The sequence below is a fragment of the Falco punctatus genome (genome assembly GCF_963210335.1).
Source record: "Falco punctatus genome assembly, chromosome: 4".
Taxonomy (NCBI): domain Eukaryota; kingdom Metazoa; phylum Chordata; class Aves; order Falconiformes; family Falconidae; genus Falco; species Falco punctatus.
In genome coordinates this window covers 107,596,771-107,614,878 of record NC_137583.1, presented here as the reverse complement: position 1 = coordinate 107,614,878, position 18,108 = coordinate 107,596,771, and the positions used below count along the sequence as shown (strand labels likewise).

Genomic DNA, 18,108 nt, shown 5'->3' with positions numbered 1-18,108 from the left:
CAAGAAGATATTTTAGGTACATGAGGGAATATTAGTTTTGCATAGCTTTACTGACAGATTATATAAAGTGCACATTTAAACTGCGTAACTAAGGTTTTACAGCTAATAAAAATAAATAAACCACTCTAAGTATCAACTTAGGGAATGTGAGATTTGTTTAATTTCTATATTACTGAAATTTTGTGTTATAGGTTGTTACGATTTTTATGATACAGAAATAATGTCCCCACAAGCCAGATTATAAAGAGCAAAATTGTTTTGTTTTATTTTGTTTGTTTGGGTTTTTTTTTAATATAAGATGGAAGAAGAGGGAAAAAAAGTGTGCAGCAGTGCGTTAAACTGTTTCTCAAAATCTGTATAAAAATAGCTAGCTTTTTTTCTTCCTTGTTAGGTACCACATTACTGTGACAAAACCTAAGGTCATGACATTACATACTAATCACTGATAAAAGTATAACATGAGTGATTAAGCTGGATATGATGCTGCATGTTTAAATTGCTTGACAGTAAGAGGGATTGTCTCTGGATGTAGGGTTGGAAGTCCAAAGGGAAGGGTTACAGCCATAGTTCTGTCCTGCCTGCCCTTAGTTAATATATATGTTCCCTGGGTCCTTGTTAACCTCTCTGTAAAATTGTTGTTCATAATGGCTTACCCATGATGTTTATCTCAAACAAAATCTGTTCGAATGGATTTCCCAATGTCTTTGTCTTTTCAGCTACGTAACTATTCTGTCATTAAGGTGCAGTCCAGTTAATAAAAGTAGTATCTGTTTCCTGGACATCTACTAGATAGTAGTAAACGTTTACTTAAAGTACACTGTAAATGACTGTAGTAGATGTAATTTAGTATTGATGTAGTTTTGTATGAATATACTATATATACGTATTTTGAAGTCTACTTTGAGTATTTTGTCTTGTAAAGGGGCAGCAAAATATTCCTGTTTGCATTAAGGTTGGCATTACGTGTCTCTACGAAACTTGTCCGCAAATGAGTCTTACCGTGCCAGCAAGATGGAAAGCGATTTTGCTTAAAATGAAAATCTGTGTCAGATACCCTGCTTGGGTAAGGCAGAGAATGGAGCACTGAGCACATCTGTAACTTAAATATACCATGTTTTTGTTTTTGTTTCCTACAGGAACACAAACTCCAGACTTGCCATAGATCACCAGCTCCCACTTGGTACAAAAATCCTAAATTCATTACAGTGCTGAGAATATTCCCATCATGGAATTTCAGTGGCTACTTGGAGTCACGTTGTATTTCTAATAGTGGAAATTTTCTCCAGGTTTAAACATATGGTTTTATGTTCTACCATATTGGATATAAAATACAACTATAATACATTTTAGAGAAAGGTACAAAATTGGTGTTTATATTGAAGTACCTTAAAAGATTCACTTAAGTGTGATTCTGTGATAGGAATGACATCTCTAGGGGAGTGCTGGGTTTGTGAATCACACCAAATGGGAGCCAGCAGATCCACAGCACGTCTGGACTATGGTTCAGGTATGTTTAAAGTTACAAATGGGCTGAATTCCTCCTTCCGCTCCACTTTGCCTGTGGGGCATTCGGCACTTAATATTTTGTTTCTCTTGGTGGCATAAAAAAATTACTTTGAAATGTCTTTTATATTTTTTCAAAATATATAACCAGTAAGTTTTAGAATTCATCTATTGACATGGTTTAGTAGTGATAGAGACCAGACATACTTGTTCTAAACAGATGCTATTTTTTTTTCTATACTGTGGCAAGTATTAAATTCTGTTTGATTTTTTAAACGTTTTTGGTAAAATACATGTTTAATACTGGTTGCTTTGGAAAACTGCCAGTTCTTCAGGGAAAAGCTGCGGTAATTCCACATTGTAGCTCAACTTATGACAACGATGTATTTTATCCTGAAAGAACGAGAATTAAAATTCATACTTAACTGTAAAGGAAACTCTTTCTTTCCTTTTTGCAGAATGCAGTAGTTTCATTCAAAGAATTATGTGGCCTCTCTCCTGTAGCAAATCTTATGCAGTGCATTTTGGCAGTGTCGATGCGCTTGGTTGGACCTGATAATGCACCCTTGGTAGTGCTGAATCTCAATGATCAGTATCCAACTATGGAGCTCCAAGGGATTGTTCCAGAGGTCTTGAAAAAGATTGTAACGGCATATGACATGGTGAGTAGTCCTTTGTGGTTATTTTATATGGTATTTGAAAGACTTCCTTTTTATAATGCACAGTACCGTGCCTGTTTTGAAAGGTCATTTTTAACCTGTGACTTCCTATTTCATGCTTCATTACATGTGCTTGAAAGTCGTTCCCGTGAATGTACAGCAACTGGTGGTGTTTTCATGCTGAGTAAAACATAGAGATTAATATACTGCATGCAAATACGTGTTTGTGCACTTCAGAAGGCAAAGTGGTTATCATCAAGAGGGTTTAACATGAAAAGGATGTACCTCTTTGTTTTGCAGCAACTTGAAACTTTATGCATATCTATAAGCCTCTTAAATTAATTTGCTACCTCACATTTTCCAGTTTGTGGGCTTCGATTTCTTTTGGCTTTGATTCAACACAGGATAGAAGAACATCAGGAACTGCTTTTAGGAACTGTAGTTTTATGAGCACCTTGCAGTGTTAAATTCTACACATGCTTTTTCATTTTCCTTTGCTATGTCTTTCTTATAGATCTCATTTGATTAGGCTTTTTTATGTCTGTAAGCGGCTGTAATGTTAACATTGGTCCTTAGACTTCAGTAAATATGTAAATTCTGTCTTTAGAGGCTGGAAATTAAACATTTTGCAAGAAGGAGGGAAGGGCTAATACACTGAGAAATACAGGTTTACCTCTGCCTTGCATTAATTTAAAGCATGGAAAAAAGATCCAAATGAGTGTGACTTGAAATGTCTTCTTTCTACTGAAGTAATCTGGGACAGAGTAACTGAGCCTTTATTTATTTGTTTAATGATTTCTTTGATTTAATATATAGTCTGACAATAAGTAAACGTTTCTAGGATAATTCTGCATTAATTTTGTGCACTAAAATGAGAAACCTCATCTGACAAGATCAAGTCACTGTTCTAAAAAACAGTCCTTGCTATTTAAAGAGAGAAAATGAAGGAAAAGAAACCCATAGCCAGTTTCATATACATCTTTTGAACTGCTTTCTAAAGAAAAAGTAGCTTTAGAATAAGCTATACCAAGGTCCAAAAAGCACTCATTGGTAATTAGCAGTTTAGGTAGGAGTTTATGTAGTTCAGTGATGATGTAAATACAACAGAATTTGATTGAAATGGTAGCACAGCTACAAGAAGCTAGTAGTATATCCTCTTAGTGGTAGCTTATAGTATATCACTATAATTAGGATGCAGACAAGTTTGATTGTTGGGATTACATCTGTAATACGTTTGTAATTAAGTTCTGTCTTGTTGGTGGAGATGCCTCTACCTGCAGTTTGTTCTGATGTGGTGATGCTGCTTGTTAGGTATTAAGCTATTCCAGATACTTAGTATCTTTCTTTAAGTCTACGTTAAATTTTTTGTTTGAATGTCACTTAGATAGAGGTGACTCATGACTCCAAAAATCTTTACAGTCCAGGCTTTGTTTGCTCTTTGTCTTTCACATAGTTTTTTTCCCCCCGCATCCTGTAGTCTACATATGATTTGAATATTTGTGTACTTCAGAAATCTATACTTCATTTTCATAAGTAAGAATAATAGAATATTTATTTAGTGGCACGTTCAAACCATTTCCCATCTCCTGTTCCCAAAAGGATAACGACTCAATTTCAAAGACAGAGGCTATTGACAGTGCTTCTAGCTCTAAATGACATTGAAGAGAAGTAAAAATAAAGGTTGTTTTTGTCAAATTAAACCTACAGATTAAAATAATGGGATGTGTTTCAATTTGTGAATCTTTTGTCTGCCAGTGCTCTGTCCAGTTTGACAAATGATCAAGCAATTAAAATCTGTAGGGTATACTGGAAAATGAAGTCGGCCATAGGAGATGCTTGTTTCTGAAGGTACATTGTGAAACAGTCGGAGGCATCCATAGCATCCTTTCCTCAAGGGTAGGAGGAGAGATGTAAAGCTATTTAGCTAATATATTGATATTTCCTATAGTAGCAGATGTTTTATAGAGTCTGATACTGTCATGGTGTTCTTTGTGGTTTTGGTGTAAATTCATATAGTGAGCCCTCAAAATGATGCTTTTTATCTCAGTGGTTGATTTTGGCTTAGGGATTTTTCTGACATGATTAACTAACAGGTGGATGTAAAATTCAGCTTAATAATGAGAATTATTCATAATTAAGACAGGATAAATATGCTGTCGAGGTAATGATGACCTACTAGTCTTATTTTCTGCTGGCTTAAACCTCAAGATAGGTCAAAATTCTGTAACTGTGTTCTTCCAGTGTGTCAAGTACTGTACGTATGAGATGATGTTGATAACAGAGATTGAGTTGGATGTTAACCAAAACTTGGTTAGCATAAATGTGCAGGCTGTCATTTACCTTGTGTGCATTCTCAGTTTGGTACACATAACGATATTCTCAAAGTGCTGTTGTTTCAAGATGACAATATTTTTGGCTAATGAAGGGATTCTTATTTGTCAGAAATACCCTTCTTTTTATAAAATGATAATAAACATAGAAAGCAATATTCAGCCAAGGTTTTTAATTATTCAGAATTTGTTTACATTGGGAGTACTTAAAGGACTCGTTGCTTTGTAAAGGGAGAAAGGATGTAAGACCTTTTTCAGTGGCACAGTCAGTCCACACTGAAATAATTATGGAAGAGTGCAAATACTGCAGGGACACATGGGATGGTGAGAATATTTTCTATGTGGTGCAGGTACTTATATTTTTTAAATAAACAATGAGGCAAATGGTAAGTTAATTAGTGTATCACTAGATACTTGGGTTTTTTATATGTAAACAAATAGCACATCATGCTTTCTTAAATTGTCAGCATTCATTGCTACATTAATGGAGGAGCTGTAAGTGATAGAGGCTAGTACTGTACACAGACTAAAGTACTGTATTTTTGAACGTAATGAGTAATTTATCACCAGCATTATTGGAACCAGAGTTTTAGCCAGGAAATAAAGGGATATTTTGCTTTTATTCACATTATAGGAGCTTTGGTATCTTTTCAGAATAATGAAAACCAAAAAGAACTAGGAATTTTTGGGAAAAACAAAAGTTTAAATTGTGTATTTTTCTCTAGCTTCTCCATGCTCCTGAGTATTTTTTTTACCCTAACATCTTTTCACTGTTTAACAATATTTTATTTTTCCCTCTTGTTCATGAACTTCAGCTTCCTTTATGTGATACTTCAGCATGCATTCTGTTGGTGTCATCACACCCATCACTGATCAGTGCTGCAGACTGAAGCTTGGAGTTAAGGCAAGTGCCTCTTCCACACCATTGCATGTTTGTTTTTTTAAAATGTCTTATAACCTTTAATACGTAAACCTGAAAAAAGTTACACTGTGGCAAGAGAAAAAAATAATAATGATCTTGTCCCAAGTCTGCAGCATTATTCAGTGATGAGTATAATAGCACTGCAAATAGATGCTAGAGGATCATACAGATGAAGCCAGGTATTGTTGAGAACTTGACTGGCTCTGTGTGCCCTTAGAGGAGGATAAAGTGTCCCATCTGATAAAGATGAGGTTTTCTGAACTTTGCAAGCAGGTGTTTACTTCTAAGAGAACTGCAGAAAAGGCAGAGAACTATACCTGTGTGAAAGAAGAGAAAGTAATGCTGCTACAATAATTAGGATTAAATGTTATTAAATCCTAATTAGGTAATGCTGCTAGATTAATTTTTCCACAATTTCTGGTGGTGTTTGGTGTTTTGTTTTCTTTTTTTTTGTTTAATGTTGAGGTTATGTTGTAATTCAAAATGTCTGCAGACTACAGTGTAGGGAGTCTATGTCTAATTTGAATGAAATCAAACAAAATTAATAGTTTTGTATATACATCCTAGGGATAGGCTCAGGAGCAGGGCTGCGTTTTTTGGTGGTGGGAATTGTGAGATGATGAAAATGAGAGGTATTAAAATATGGCAAATCTTGTAAACTGGAAAACACCATATGACTGGTGATTAGTAGCTCTATAGTAAGTTTAAATCTGGTTACCTTATTGTTGGCTCATTTCAACTACTGACTCTACTGCAGATTGCATATGCAATCACATGGAAGTTAACTTCATGTTATAGAATTACAGATTTGGCTGATGACATGAATTAAATATCATAGCCCTTATTTTGAACTTGAACGTGTCCATCCCGTTGGGAAGTAGGTGGTTTGACACTATACCTTGAAGTGTTATAGGCTGCACTGCTACTAGTAGGGCTTATCAAAAGACTATTTAAAAAGGACTGATTGTTAAGGTTTTGGTCAAATGTTAATAGTCCTTTCATACTTTGGCTACTGCTCAACCCCCTAAATATTCTTTACCTTTAAAACTCACCTTGATATCAATATAGATGAATTGAGTGGAGCACTTCTGTATTGGGCATGTTGGATTGAAGCTCATAATTCTGAAGGAAGCAAAGAATATATCCATGGCTCTTTCACAGGGCCTAAAAAAATGATTAGCCGATCTGTTTTGAGTTATGCTTAGCTCATAAAGTCTGTGTTAGTTATTTTGTTGTTGATGCAGGTCCTTGGTTACAATTAAGTTGCCATTCTGCTGTGGTTTTAGAATTGTATCCTGAGAGAACAAGTAGATGAATACTTCTCTACTTCATCTCAGTTTAATAATGTTCCAGTTGCTCAGTTAAGAAGCCTTTGTTCCACAAATCACCCTCTGAGGCTGCAAACTTTTGGGATAAGCAAAAAATACTAGATCCAGTGCTGGTAATTACCAGTTAATCTCCTAAAACAGAGTGAGTGAATAGGTTACGTTAACTCTTGCATAACTTTCTTTTGATCTAAATACTCTGTTTCTGATTGTGGCAGAGAAGGCTGAGTTCAAGATGTTCACCCATCTTCTGCAATTGAACTCAATCTTTGGATCTCATGTGTTTTTAAATCATGTGATAGCATCTGACCACTGCCTGCTTTGTGCACCTGAAGAAAGTCCAGATTTTTCCATCTGGTACCTTTTCTGAGGAATACATAAATGGTATCGACTGAGTTCTGTTTCCTTGGTGGTTCAGAATGTTGTTCTTGAGCCCATGTCTTCTGGTGTCCAGCTCCATGGGTGTTCCTGGTACAGTTTAACTCTTAGCATCATCTGGCATATAAAGCAAAGAACTTAGGCTTTGAAGATGGAAAAGCTATTATTCCTTGTTTTTATACTTTAGAGCATAACTATGTAAAAATAAGAAACCTTGTTAAAACAAAAAAGTAAGAGAAGTAGTCAAAAGAGCAGAAATCATAGACGTTCTAAAGATACCACACAGGGGGCATGAAGTAAATATGTACCACTTACCAAAAAACACTTGAGATGGACAAAAAGGAGGAGGTGCTGTTCAAAGAAAGAAGGCGTTTTCCAGAATGCTGAAGTCACATGCAGATGAGAAGGATAGGATAGATATTTAACCTCACCATGGTTAAATAAAAAATATAAGAAAGCCAACAGTGAAGAATTCCAGGAACAACCTGCACAGACTTAAAATTAACAGTAACTTATTTTCTGAAAATACCAGAAACTGGAAGCCTGTCAAAGAGAGTGCATGACCACTAGTTGATCAAAGTATAAAAGAAAGCCCAGGAAAAGAAATAAAGCCACACCACTAAATTAGTTTTTGCGTCCGTTTACCTGTGGCGATTAAGGTTTCACATGAAATGTTTCTTTGTGAAGGACTCACTGGAGAATTCATCTTGAATTTAAAAGCTGATAGAAGATATTACACAGGAAAGGCAAAATGAGTGAGAAAAAAAAATACAAGGAAGAGGTGATACTCATTCAAGGCTTCTGAAAGATCTCAAGAGTTAATATATCCAAACTGCTAATTGTGTGTATCCTCTCACTTGAAACTGACTATTGAAGTTGTTAGTGTGGTGCCAGTACTTTAAGAGGTTTCCAGGGAAGATCATGAAATTACAGATCAGACAGGCTGACATCTGTACTGTGAAAATGGGTAGAAACTGTTTTGAAGAAGAAAATTAGAGGAAATATGGAGAAACATGTCATGTTGGGGAAAAGTCAATACAGCTTTCATAAAGTGAAGGGCTCATTAATCTCTTGGAGTACTTTGAAGCCAAGAAGCATCCAGACATGGAAGATTAGTCTGGTTGGATTTTCCAAAAGCATTTGACAAAGTGCCCTTTCAAATGCTCATGCTGAAATGAAGTTAACTATTAAATTTTTAGCCTTTTAAAATTCTTAGCTCTTCTCTGATAGCTGGAGTAAATGCTGAACTTAACCTGATGTTCCAACAGGAAAAAAATATTAAAGACAGTTGCTTGTGTTGATTTTTACATTAGGGTATGTTTTCCCAGTAAGTGGATTAGAGATAGTAGGTATAGCTCCAACAGCTTTGATCTAGCTAAACCAGCTAAATACTCTTGAAGATGTACGACTTAATGATGCCCCCAGATTTGGGATGATCGTCAAGGTGTGAAGTACATGGGTTCTTAGAGTTTGAACAACTTTCTCAGTGTTAGTGGTGGATTGTTAGCGTGTGTGTTATAACAGTGTTTCAGAGTTGGCAATATAAGTGTAATATGTAAATACCAGTAACACACACTGTCTCAGTATTTCCATTATTGCCTCTGGCTTTGTACGGTATGTTTACTTTCATTATCAAGTCTCTGCAGAGTTAGAACTGTCTTTATTTAGGTAATAAATGGATACAGTTCAGTGGTGAAGAGATCTAAGGGAAAACATACATCATTCATTGCAATTTAATATTGCAAATAGCCCAGGTAAGGATTTTTGCCATGCTTAATAAATTATAATTGTAGATCCTGTTTTTTGAAATGAATTTAAAGTTACTGGTTGTGTGGTTGTTAGTCTGTCACAAAAACTGATGGAAAAGCATCAGAAAAAAAGTGAATAGCTTGGGCAGTTTCTTCAAAAAGAGTTGTGTTGCTTATTATCAGTTTTTATTTTCCTGTTTTATAACAAGACAGTCATTTTAAACTGAGGGTTGCTATTATGCTTCCAAAAATAGAGCTACAGATGATACCCTCAGCTTATGTTGGGCTTTTCAATCCACAAGGGCAGAAACAAACATCTAATTTTGGATATTCAGACTCCATTGCCAAACGCTGTGAAATATGAGCTGGTTTACATTGATTGAAAAGCTCTGATAATGACAACTTGGTGCTTCTGGGAAGTCAAGATTTCTTCATTTTGTGTTAAGAGCATGAATGGTGAAGCTTTTTGTGTCCTCTTACTAATTCCGTTTTGGCTAATGGCTGACTCAGTATTCATAAAAGCGTAAAATAATATGACTACTTAAGAAGAGGAGTTCATCTAGCTTCCTGTCCTTTTTCTAATGTAGTCCAATGGAATGTTTACGGAAGAGCATAAAAATAGGTCAGATGGATTGCAGCTTCTCTTAAATGTAGTCCATAATTCCAACAGCAGGTCTCCTTTTCTTTCTTGATAAATTTGTAATCTTCTGTTTGTCTTTTTGACTCATTCTGTGTGAAAAAAAATGTTGTTATTGGAACTGTTACCGATAGTTTTAGTTTCAAAAATAACACGGCCTCTTAATTTTTTCACAAGGATGATAAATTTGTGCTTCTCTTTACAGATACAGGGTATTTTCTTTTCATATATATGTGCTTCCTTCTTGTCCACGTTTTACATAGTGTTTTCATTCTGTTCATTGTAGCTTAAAAACAATGAAAAGAATTTTGCTGTAAACAGTCAGAGTGTCAGGAAAACAAGGAGAAATGACTGTTGGATTAAATGAGTTTAACGTCATTGTGTGCATAGTTTAGAAGAGAGTTTCTGATTATTTTATTTACTCTGCTTCAGCCTAGTCTTTCTGAAATACTTTACTCATGAGGAAGAAAGAACGTAAGACTTTTTAATGGAGAACTTGTGGACTGTTTGTTCCTTTGGTAAATTTTCTGGAACTGTGGGAAATCTAATTCATTTTGGGCTACTGCAGAATTAAGAACAGATGATGTCCTATTTTTTCTCGGGTCTACAAGAATTAGTTTTCCTAAGTGGATTTTGTCTCTTATACTCCTGCACTGCATTATGGCATAATCTCAGCTTGCTTCTTTCTGAGGACAAAAAAACCCTGTTCCATGTATGTGTTTCTTAGAGTACAAAACATCTTAAAAAGAGATGAGAGAGAAAAGGAAGGCTGAAAAGGTGAAGCCGTAAGTCTGTTCCCATGTTTTTACCACTAATGGGGATATACTGCCACTGTCAATTAGGTACGGCATTATGTTTCTATTATAATACGCCGGTGAGTTCAGGAAGCATAATGGAAATTTCCTCTGCATTTGTTTTGGAAGAAGATGGAATTTTGAAATTTAAAAGGAAGTGTAATACTTAATGATAGCATAATACGTGGTATGTGTTATGGTCAAGGGAGGTGATCCTTCCCCTCTATTCGGCATTGGTGAGGCCACACCTGGTGTACTGTGTCCAGGGCTGGGCTCCCTGATATGAGAGAGATGGGGAACTGCTGGACGGAGTCCAACAAAGGGCCAGGAAGGTGATCAGTGGGGTGGAGCATCTCTCCTATGGGGAAAGGCTGAGAGAGCTGGGACTGTTCACTTTGGAAAAGAGAAGGCTTGGGGGGATCTCATCAGTGTGTATAAATGGCTGAAGGGATGGTGCAGAGGATGGAGCCAGGACCTTTTCAGTGGTGCCCACTGACAGGAGAAGAGGCACAACCTAAAACACAGGAGGCTCTGTTGGAACATCAGGAAACACTTTTTGTTACTGAGCACTGGCTCAGATTGCCCAGGGAGTGCAGTCTCTATCCTTGGAGATATTCAAAAGCTGTCTGGACATAGTCCTGGGCAGCTTGTTCTAGGTGGTCCTTCTCGAGCAGGGGGAGTTGGACCACATGACCTCCAGAGGTCCCTTCCGATGTCAGTGACTATGTGTTTGTGTGCTCATTTTATTTTCTTGCATAGTTGGAAAAATAATTTCTGATGTAAAAAATATGTTTGCTAAAAACCTTATTGCTTTAAAGCAAATTTAATTTGATGTGAGGAGTCCTCTATGTGTACAGAAGTAGCTGTTACCAACTTTGTTTTCTCACCTTGGCGCTTTGGACTGTGCTTGGATAGTGGATCAGTTTTCTTCTTTATAGAGCAGATTTGTAGTGTCTGGGCAAAACTACACCTGATTTTTATCTATAACGAAGTTATTATTGATTGTTGCCTTGAGCCAGAAAGCTCAGTTCTAAAAATTTCTTTCCATTAGAGATGTCAACTTTACTAAAATCCCTATTTACATAGAATCACTGAGGTTGGAAGGCGCCTCTGGAGATCGTCTAGTCCAGCCTCCTTGCTCAAAGCAGGCTGAGGTAGAGCAGGTTGCCTAGAACTGGGTCCCACTGGGTGCTGAATAGCACCAAGGATGGAGACTCGGCAACCTCTTCCAGTGTTTGACCAGCCAAGGTCCGTGGCGAGCCCTCTCTGCTCCAGCCTGGAGAATCCCGACTCTCTCAGCCTCTCACACAAAAGATGTTCCACTCCCCTAAATGCTCTTTGTGACCCTACGCTGGACAGTAAGTCCATACCTTTCCTGTACAGGAAAACCCCAGACTGGACTGAACGCTCCAGTTGAGGCCTCTCCAACGTGGAGCAGAGCACAAGGGTCACCTCCCTCGGTCTTCTGGCGCTGCACTTCCTTAGCTATGTTCAACTTCTTGTCCACCAGGACACCCGGGTCCTTTTCTCTGAAGCTGCTTTCCAGCCAGTCAGCCTCCGGCCCGTACTGGTGCGTGCAGGGGGTCATTCCTCTCCAGGTACAGGGCCTGGCACTTCCCTTTGCTCAACCCTTTCCATGGGGTTCCTGTCACCCGTGTCTCCACCTGTCAAAGTCCCCCTGAGGAGCAGCACAACCATCTGCTCTATCTACCCTCCACCGAGTTTGGTGTGTCCTGCCAACGTGCTGAGGATGCGCTCTGCCCCGTCATCCCGCTGAAGACATTGAAACAGGAGTAGCTCCGGTATCAGCCCCTGGGGCACACCGCTAGCGACTGTCCTGCAGGCAGACTTCATGCTGCTGATCGCAATGTTCTGAGCTTGGCTGGTCCGTGACTTCTCGGCCCACCTCACTGCCCGCCTGTGTGGCCTCCACTTACTTCATCGGTTTGTCTGTGAGGACGTCACAAGAGACAGCGCTGAAGGTCTCAATGCATTCAAATCAAAGACACCCACTGCTCTGCCCTCCACCGGGCCGTCAGGTTGGGTAGGTCTGATGGCCCCTTTGGAAATCCATGCTGACTTCCCCCAATCATTTTCTCGTGTCCTTCACGTGTCTGGAAGTGTGTTAAGAAGTCTGGTCACCCCTGCACCACCACAAGTAAGGGCTAGCTGACAGAAGACGTACAATTTCCCAAGTGCTTGCACAATAAAGACACTTCCATTTTTCATAATCTGATTCAAGTCCTCCATGTTAAAGACCAGCTTTTCAGCGAAACGTTCAGCCCAACTGTTGCAAATCATGTAAATACACTGAAATAAATGTAACAAAATAGCAATACCATGATTCAACAGTTGGGTCAATCCCAGGGATTGAAGTGAGGCTGACTGGCCTGTAGTTCCTTGATCCTCCTTTTTACTTTTGGAGGTAGGAGTGAAATTTGCTTTCTTCCGCTCCAGGAACATCCTCCAATTGCCATGGCCTTGCAGAGATAACTGCGAGTTGCCTTGCAATGGATGTCGGTCCAACCCCTCAGGACTCATTGGTGCATCCCACATACATGTCTCTGCGTTTGATGAAATTGTAGTTAAAGAAGACTCAGTGTAACTATTCCCAATCAGTACCTGCTTTGCATAACATGAATTGCTCAACTTACAGCTAGTTTTAATCTTTCTGTCTTAATTTCTAAAATTTCTCTGGGATTTGAAGAAAAACTTTGAAAGAAAAATAATAGAAATCTATTCTGCTGGGGCCTATGCAGGTGTTTTGCTGTTTCATCACTCGACAGTGGTAGTTGTCAGAATGTTGTAGTCTCTGAAAACTGTTCAGCTATCTTTTTAAAGTTATCCTTTCCATGGAACTTAGCAAAGTATTCAGATATTTTAAAGTTCGGCTAAGTGGTCGTCTGAAAGAGTGTAACTTGAGCTTGGGAGAAATTTATATTGTCCCTTCTGTGTAGATGCTACTTTGCAATCACTTCAACATGTTTCTTTGCTGTATATCACTCCTGTTTGAACTTGAGGACCCTTTACTCTTGAAAACTGAGCAGCACTGATCTAGTGGTGGTAGCGGTCTCAGGGGTGGTAGATGTAAGGTTTTTATCGCTGCTTACTGAGTTTTGAATTGAGCTCAGTAATGTGAACACAAGTCACCTGCTTATTAGAAGTCTACATCTCTTGTTTTGTGGTGGTGCTCGTGTAAAGGTTGGACATTTCAGAATGCTTTCATTGTGGTGCCTACACCATTAGAACGATTCATGTGAGTTCTGAGGTTTAATATGAATTTATTATCTGATTTTCCAGTCATTTCCTTCCTTATTGCTATAACACCATTCTTCTCCAGTGGAAAATCAAAGGCAGTATATATAGTTCAAAACAACTCTCTACGCAGCTTCAGAGCAAGGTAACCCTGGCAGTTGTCACTGAAAGGACTAAGGACAATTATTTTGCTTGTTCCAGTGCCACAACAAAAATGCCTTGTGGTGTATTGGCATTGAATGCTGGACTGGATGGGTACGGTTTATACATATATTTAATTGAACTGACCATAGTTCCTGGTAGGTATAGTGGTTCTTGAGAATGGAAGTGTTTATATGCTCTCTACCAGAGTCCCTTTCCTTGCTGTTATTGCTTGGGGCAGTTGGCAGCAACTTCTGACCTTCTCTGGATCACACACATCTTTTGAAATGGTGTGGATACTATTAGCGGTTTATGTGTTGTAGTTTGAGATGATCTGTTTTGGTTTCCTTTTTTTATGACGTGCTGTTTGCTGTTGGTGCTATTTGTACTATCGTGGACTTAAATTTTCTGGAAAATGCAAATGACATTTTTATTACTACTGGTAAGAGCACTTGTTTGGCCACCGAATACTAAACTTATTTCAGAAATAGTATAGTTTGTGGTTTCAGAAGTATCATCTAATATGCTGAGATTTGAGATGAAAGGAGAATGTCAGCAGCATTTTGTGGAGAAAACCATTTAAATAAAGATTTCGTTTATTCCTACTGTAAGTATGGTTTCAATTCTACTGTTGGAATGTAGGTCTAAGAGTATTGGCAACACGTTCATAGCTTCCAAAATGTAAATGTGTAGTGTACTTTACTTGCGAAAAATAAAGGTAATCCTTGGTGTTGCAGCTCTGTCAGTGAAGTTATTTTCTCTCCCTGAGTTTCATCAACCAGACAGTTTATCATTGGCTGTTTCTTCCGTTTTAAAATGCAGCTGATGTCTCTCGTTGTGTGCTACCAACCAGCTTCGCACGCAGAGGAATTAATAAATCCTGGCTTTTTAAAAAGATTTCTTTCTCAAGGTCTATATTCTTTGTTAAATGTGATGTTAAAAATATTAAGGTTGAGTTAAATCTGTCTTTTCCCTAAGCTGGGGGCATAAACAGGATGTTCTATCTTCTACCAGAAGACCTGTCTTCATAAGCCTATATGGTAAAAGTAGATCTTCGCTTGTTCAAGTTCAGCTGAAATTGCATGAATGGTCTCAAATACATACATGTGTATGTGTGTGTGATTGCTTATATACATGCATAGACATACACAGTCTTAGTTCATAGCTCTTAGCTCTTTATAAAACAACAAAACAGACCTACAAAGCTTTGCAACACAGAAAATAAGCCTAAAGGGTAGTCTAGACATGTATATAGTTTCTTTAAATTTCTGTAACTCTCTTTTAATGAGAGTTCTGTTTTGCAGAGGAAGAGGATAGATATATTTTTAAAGTATATTACTTTTTCATTTGTGAAGACACAGTTATATAAGTGATGAATGGTACTCCTAGCAACATGGTTCCATCAGTCTGAAGCAAGATTTTTTTTTAATTTCTAACCGTCGTCATCATGCATTTTAAGGCAGGGACAATATATAATAATAGAGATCTCTAATCCTCACTGAGAACTCTGAACATTTAGTGTTTCTTTCTAAAACCCTTTAAAAATATTTTTTTTTTTTTACATCTTTCTTGACATTTGTCTTTTTGTTAGAATTAATGACTTTTTTTCTGGTAACTAGGTAAACTGCATGATTTAACAAACAGAGTTTGATGAATAGGTCAGGCTGTCAGCCTGGCCTCTGCAAAAATGTGATGACTTCAAGGCTCATAAAGCATTCCATTCTGCATTGCCCATTTTCCATTGACCAAAAAAATAAAGGAAGATAGTCCAGTCTGTAGCGAGTTCCAGAGCAGTTCTCCGGTCATATTAAGGTTGGGGTAGGGAGGGCAGGAATTGAAAGGGGAGTTGAAGCAATTACAGCGTTAAACATTCTGTATTTAAAGTATATTTGTTGGAAATTCTGAATCTTTAATTCCAGAAAAAAGCAACAGAAGTTAGAGATAGGAATTAATATTGTGGAAGACTTGCTAGAAAGTATAGCTACTAGACTTCATATTATATATCTCTTCGTTTCTTAGAATAGCCATGGATAATTTTCAATACATTTTAAATGATCAGCTGGTAACTGGTTGTTCCCTATTAAGTTTGCTTTGCATTTCACTTTCCAGTTTTGTCACTGATAATATTCTCAGAGCTGGCTGTGATTAGCAAATACCTGCTTGTTCACTGGCTTGTTCAGTACAGACTAGTTTTAGTATATACTAGCCTTTGTCTTTTTCCTCACTTTTCGTAATTTTTCCTTGAGAATTTAATTTCTCATTCTGCTGCAGGCATACTCTTTTCACGCTGAAGCTTTTACTTACTCAGCATTTTCTACTCCACTTTTGTACCAAGCACACACACGCACATATAATTTGGATCGAGCTAATTTTCTGTGTAGATATAACCATTAATACTCAGTTGCTCCGTATGCTGTGTCTACCAAAAGTCTTTCAGTCCCTTTTAATAGCTACATGAATGATTTAATGATTTTATAATTTTGGCTTGAATACCAGAAAGAATTTATATGTTCAAACACCCCTTAAGAGTCATTTAACAAATAGCTGAACGCATACTAAAAGGTGACTGCATGGTGAGGAGCAATATAAGAATAAAATTATATTGAATTAATCAAACACAACAAAAAGGTGACACCTGCTCATGCACACAGCATAATGTTCCATTATTTCCCTCATGAAGGACATCAACAAAATTGGGGTGTAGCATAATATTGATTGAATGGTCAACCTCTGAATTATTGCTAGCCCAGCCAGTATTGCTTAGTGGCGCTGTTAATCTTAAATACAGCTTTGTATGTGGTTTAGAGACCAAATATAAAGAAAGTAACTGTTACTGGCCTTGGTAATATAAAAATTATATTAGAATAATTTGTCAAGTGAAAAGCATTGGAATTTTTCTTCAGAAGTTGCAAAGAGGGCATTGCTTTTGATCTGAGAGTATTTAGGCAAAGCAACTTTACATACCAAAATTCTGCAATACGAAATCTGCACATTATTATAATTTCTTTTTCAACGTTATCCTTGTTGTGATGGAGCACTACTACAGTGATTAATTTCATCTGCAGAACTAGTACAACTTTCTTGCTTTGTCAATACAGAAAGTAAACAAAGAAACAGTGATGTAAGCATTTTTATTCGACATAGGGCAGTTGCAGTATTTCTTACAGTTCCTTCAGAACGAATACTAAGAGCCAGCTGGTCTCTTTTTTTATGAACTCTGGTCAAAAGGGTTCTCAGGTGAAAGGTTTCTTACTAACAGAGAATCCTACTGCAGTCCTTATTATTATGTATTAGCATACACAAATCTGACAAAACAAGAGCCATACATGCTCAGCATTTCATTTTTCAAGGTGATTCTCCGTGCAGCAGAATCTCAGTGGAGGATGCTTTACATCATCCTTTCAGCTAGTAAGCAAAATAACATCAGTTATTGCAAGTACATTTGAGGCTGAATGCGACTGTTTTCGTTCTCTTCATTTAAGTGCATTACAGAAGCAAATGTGTTACATGACATATGTATTGAAACATGTAAAATCCTTGCCTTTTAGAAAGCAAATTTATGGTGGCTACATTTAAATTTCTGAATACTGTTTCAAAAACCGAATGGTAATGAAACATAGTGAAATGCAGCTTTCTCCTTGACGGATCAGGAACAGTCAGGTTGCAGTGCTCCCTATAGAAGCCTATCTGGGTGAAATACAGTATTCTCTCATTTAAGTATAGTTCTCTCTAAAAACGTTGTCTTCAAGTTGTTACACCTAATTATTAATCAGCATAAATCTACTTATAGGCAGTCTTTGCTTGAGTAAACATTGACATATATATTTGAAGAACAATCCAGTTTAAAATGAGTGAACTAAAGTATTTCACTTGCAGCTTAGTGACCTGATCAAGTTATTTTTTCCTCATATACTATAATTCACATTTTTTTTAAACCGCCATAATATAAATCAAGACAAATAGATACTTTAAAATTAAATACAGATTAATCTGGATGTGAAGATTAAATTTTCCAGTATGATGACCTCCATATACTCTACAGTTGCTTGTTCAGGTGTTTTTATATGTAGCATAATTTTCTTTATCCTTTTATATTGAAATGATAGAAACGGAGGTAGAAGGATTTTTAAATGCTTTGTTATTTACTTAAATCAGATTTTTGTGTAGCTGAAAATAAGTCCTTAGGGTAGTTTACATCTCTGCAGATGTTCTTCTTCCTCGCTTGCACACTTGCCATGATAAAAACCTGAGGCTTACCTGCCTGCTTTTCCAAATTGATTTACACCTCACTTAGAGCAGCGTTCACAAAAACAGCTTCAGTGTCACTCAGCTGGAGAAGGCTCCTTCTAATTTGCGTGAGGAAGGGCTACTGCAGTCCTGCCTCTTAGAGTAATGTTTCTCTGAGGAAGAGCATTA

At 37.4% G+C, this 18,108-nt stretch overlaps 1 protein-coding gene across 4 annotated transcripts in view; it reads left to right on the top strand.

Annotated features, from left to right (window-relative positions):
* Window positions 1-18,108, top strand: part of PLCL2 (phospholipase C like 2) — a 104,515-nt gene that overhangs the window by 60,224 nt on the left and 26,183 nt on the right. For 2 of the 4 annotated variants that reach the window (XM_080386440.1, XM_080386441.1), the window contains exon 4: window positions 1,962-2,165. In XM_080386440.1, coding sequence (XP_080242566.1) covers window positions 1,962-2,165 — 204 coding nt within the window. Of the gene's footprint in view, window positions 1-1,136; window positions 1,503-1,961; window positions 2,166-5,307; window positions 5,397-18,108 lie in introns of those variants that run through there. The other 2 variants (XR_013927965.1, XM_080386442.1) reach the window with 2 other exon arrangements.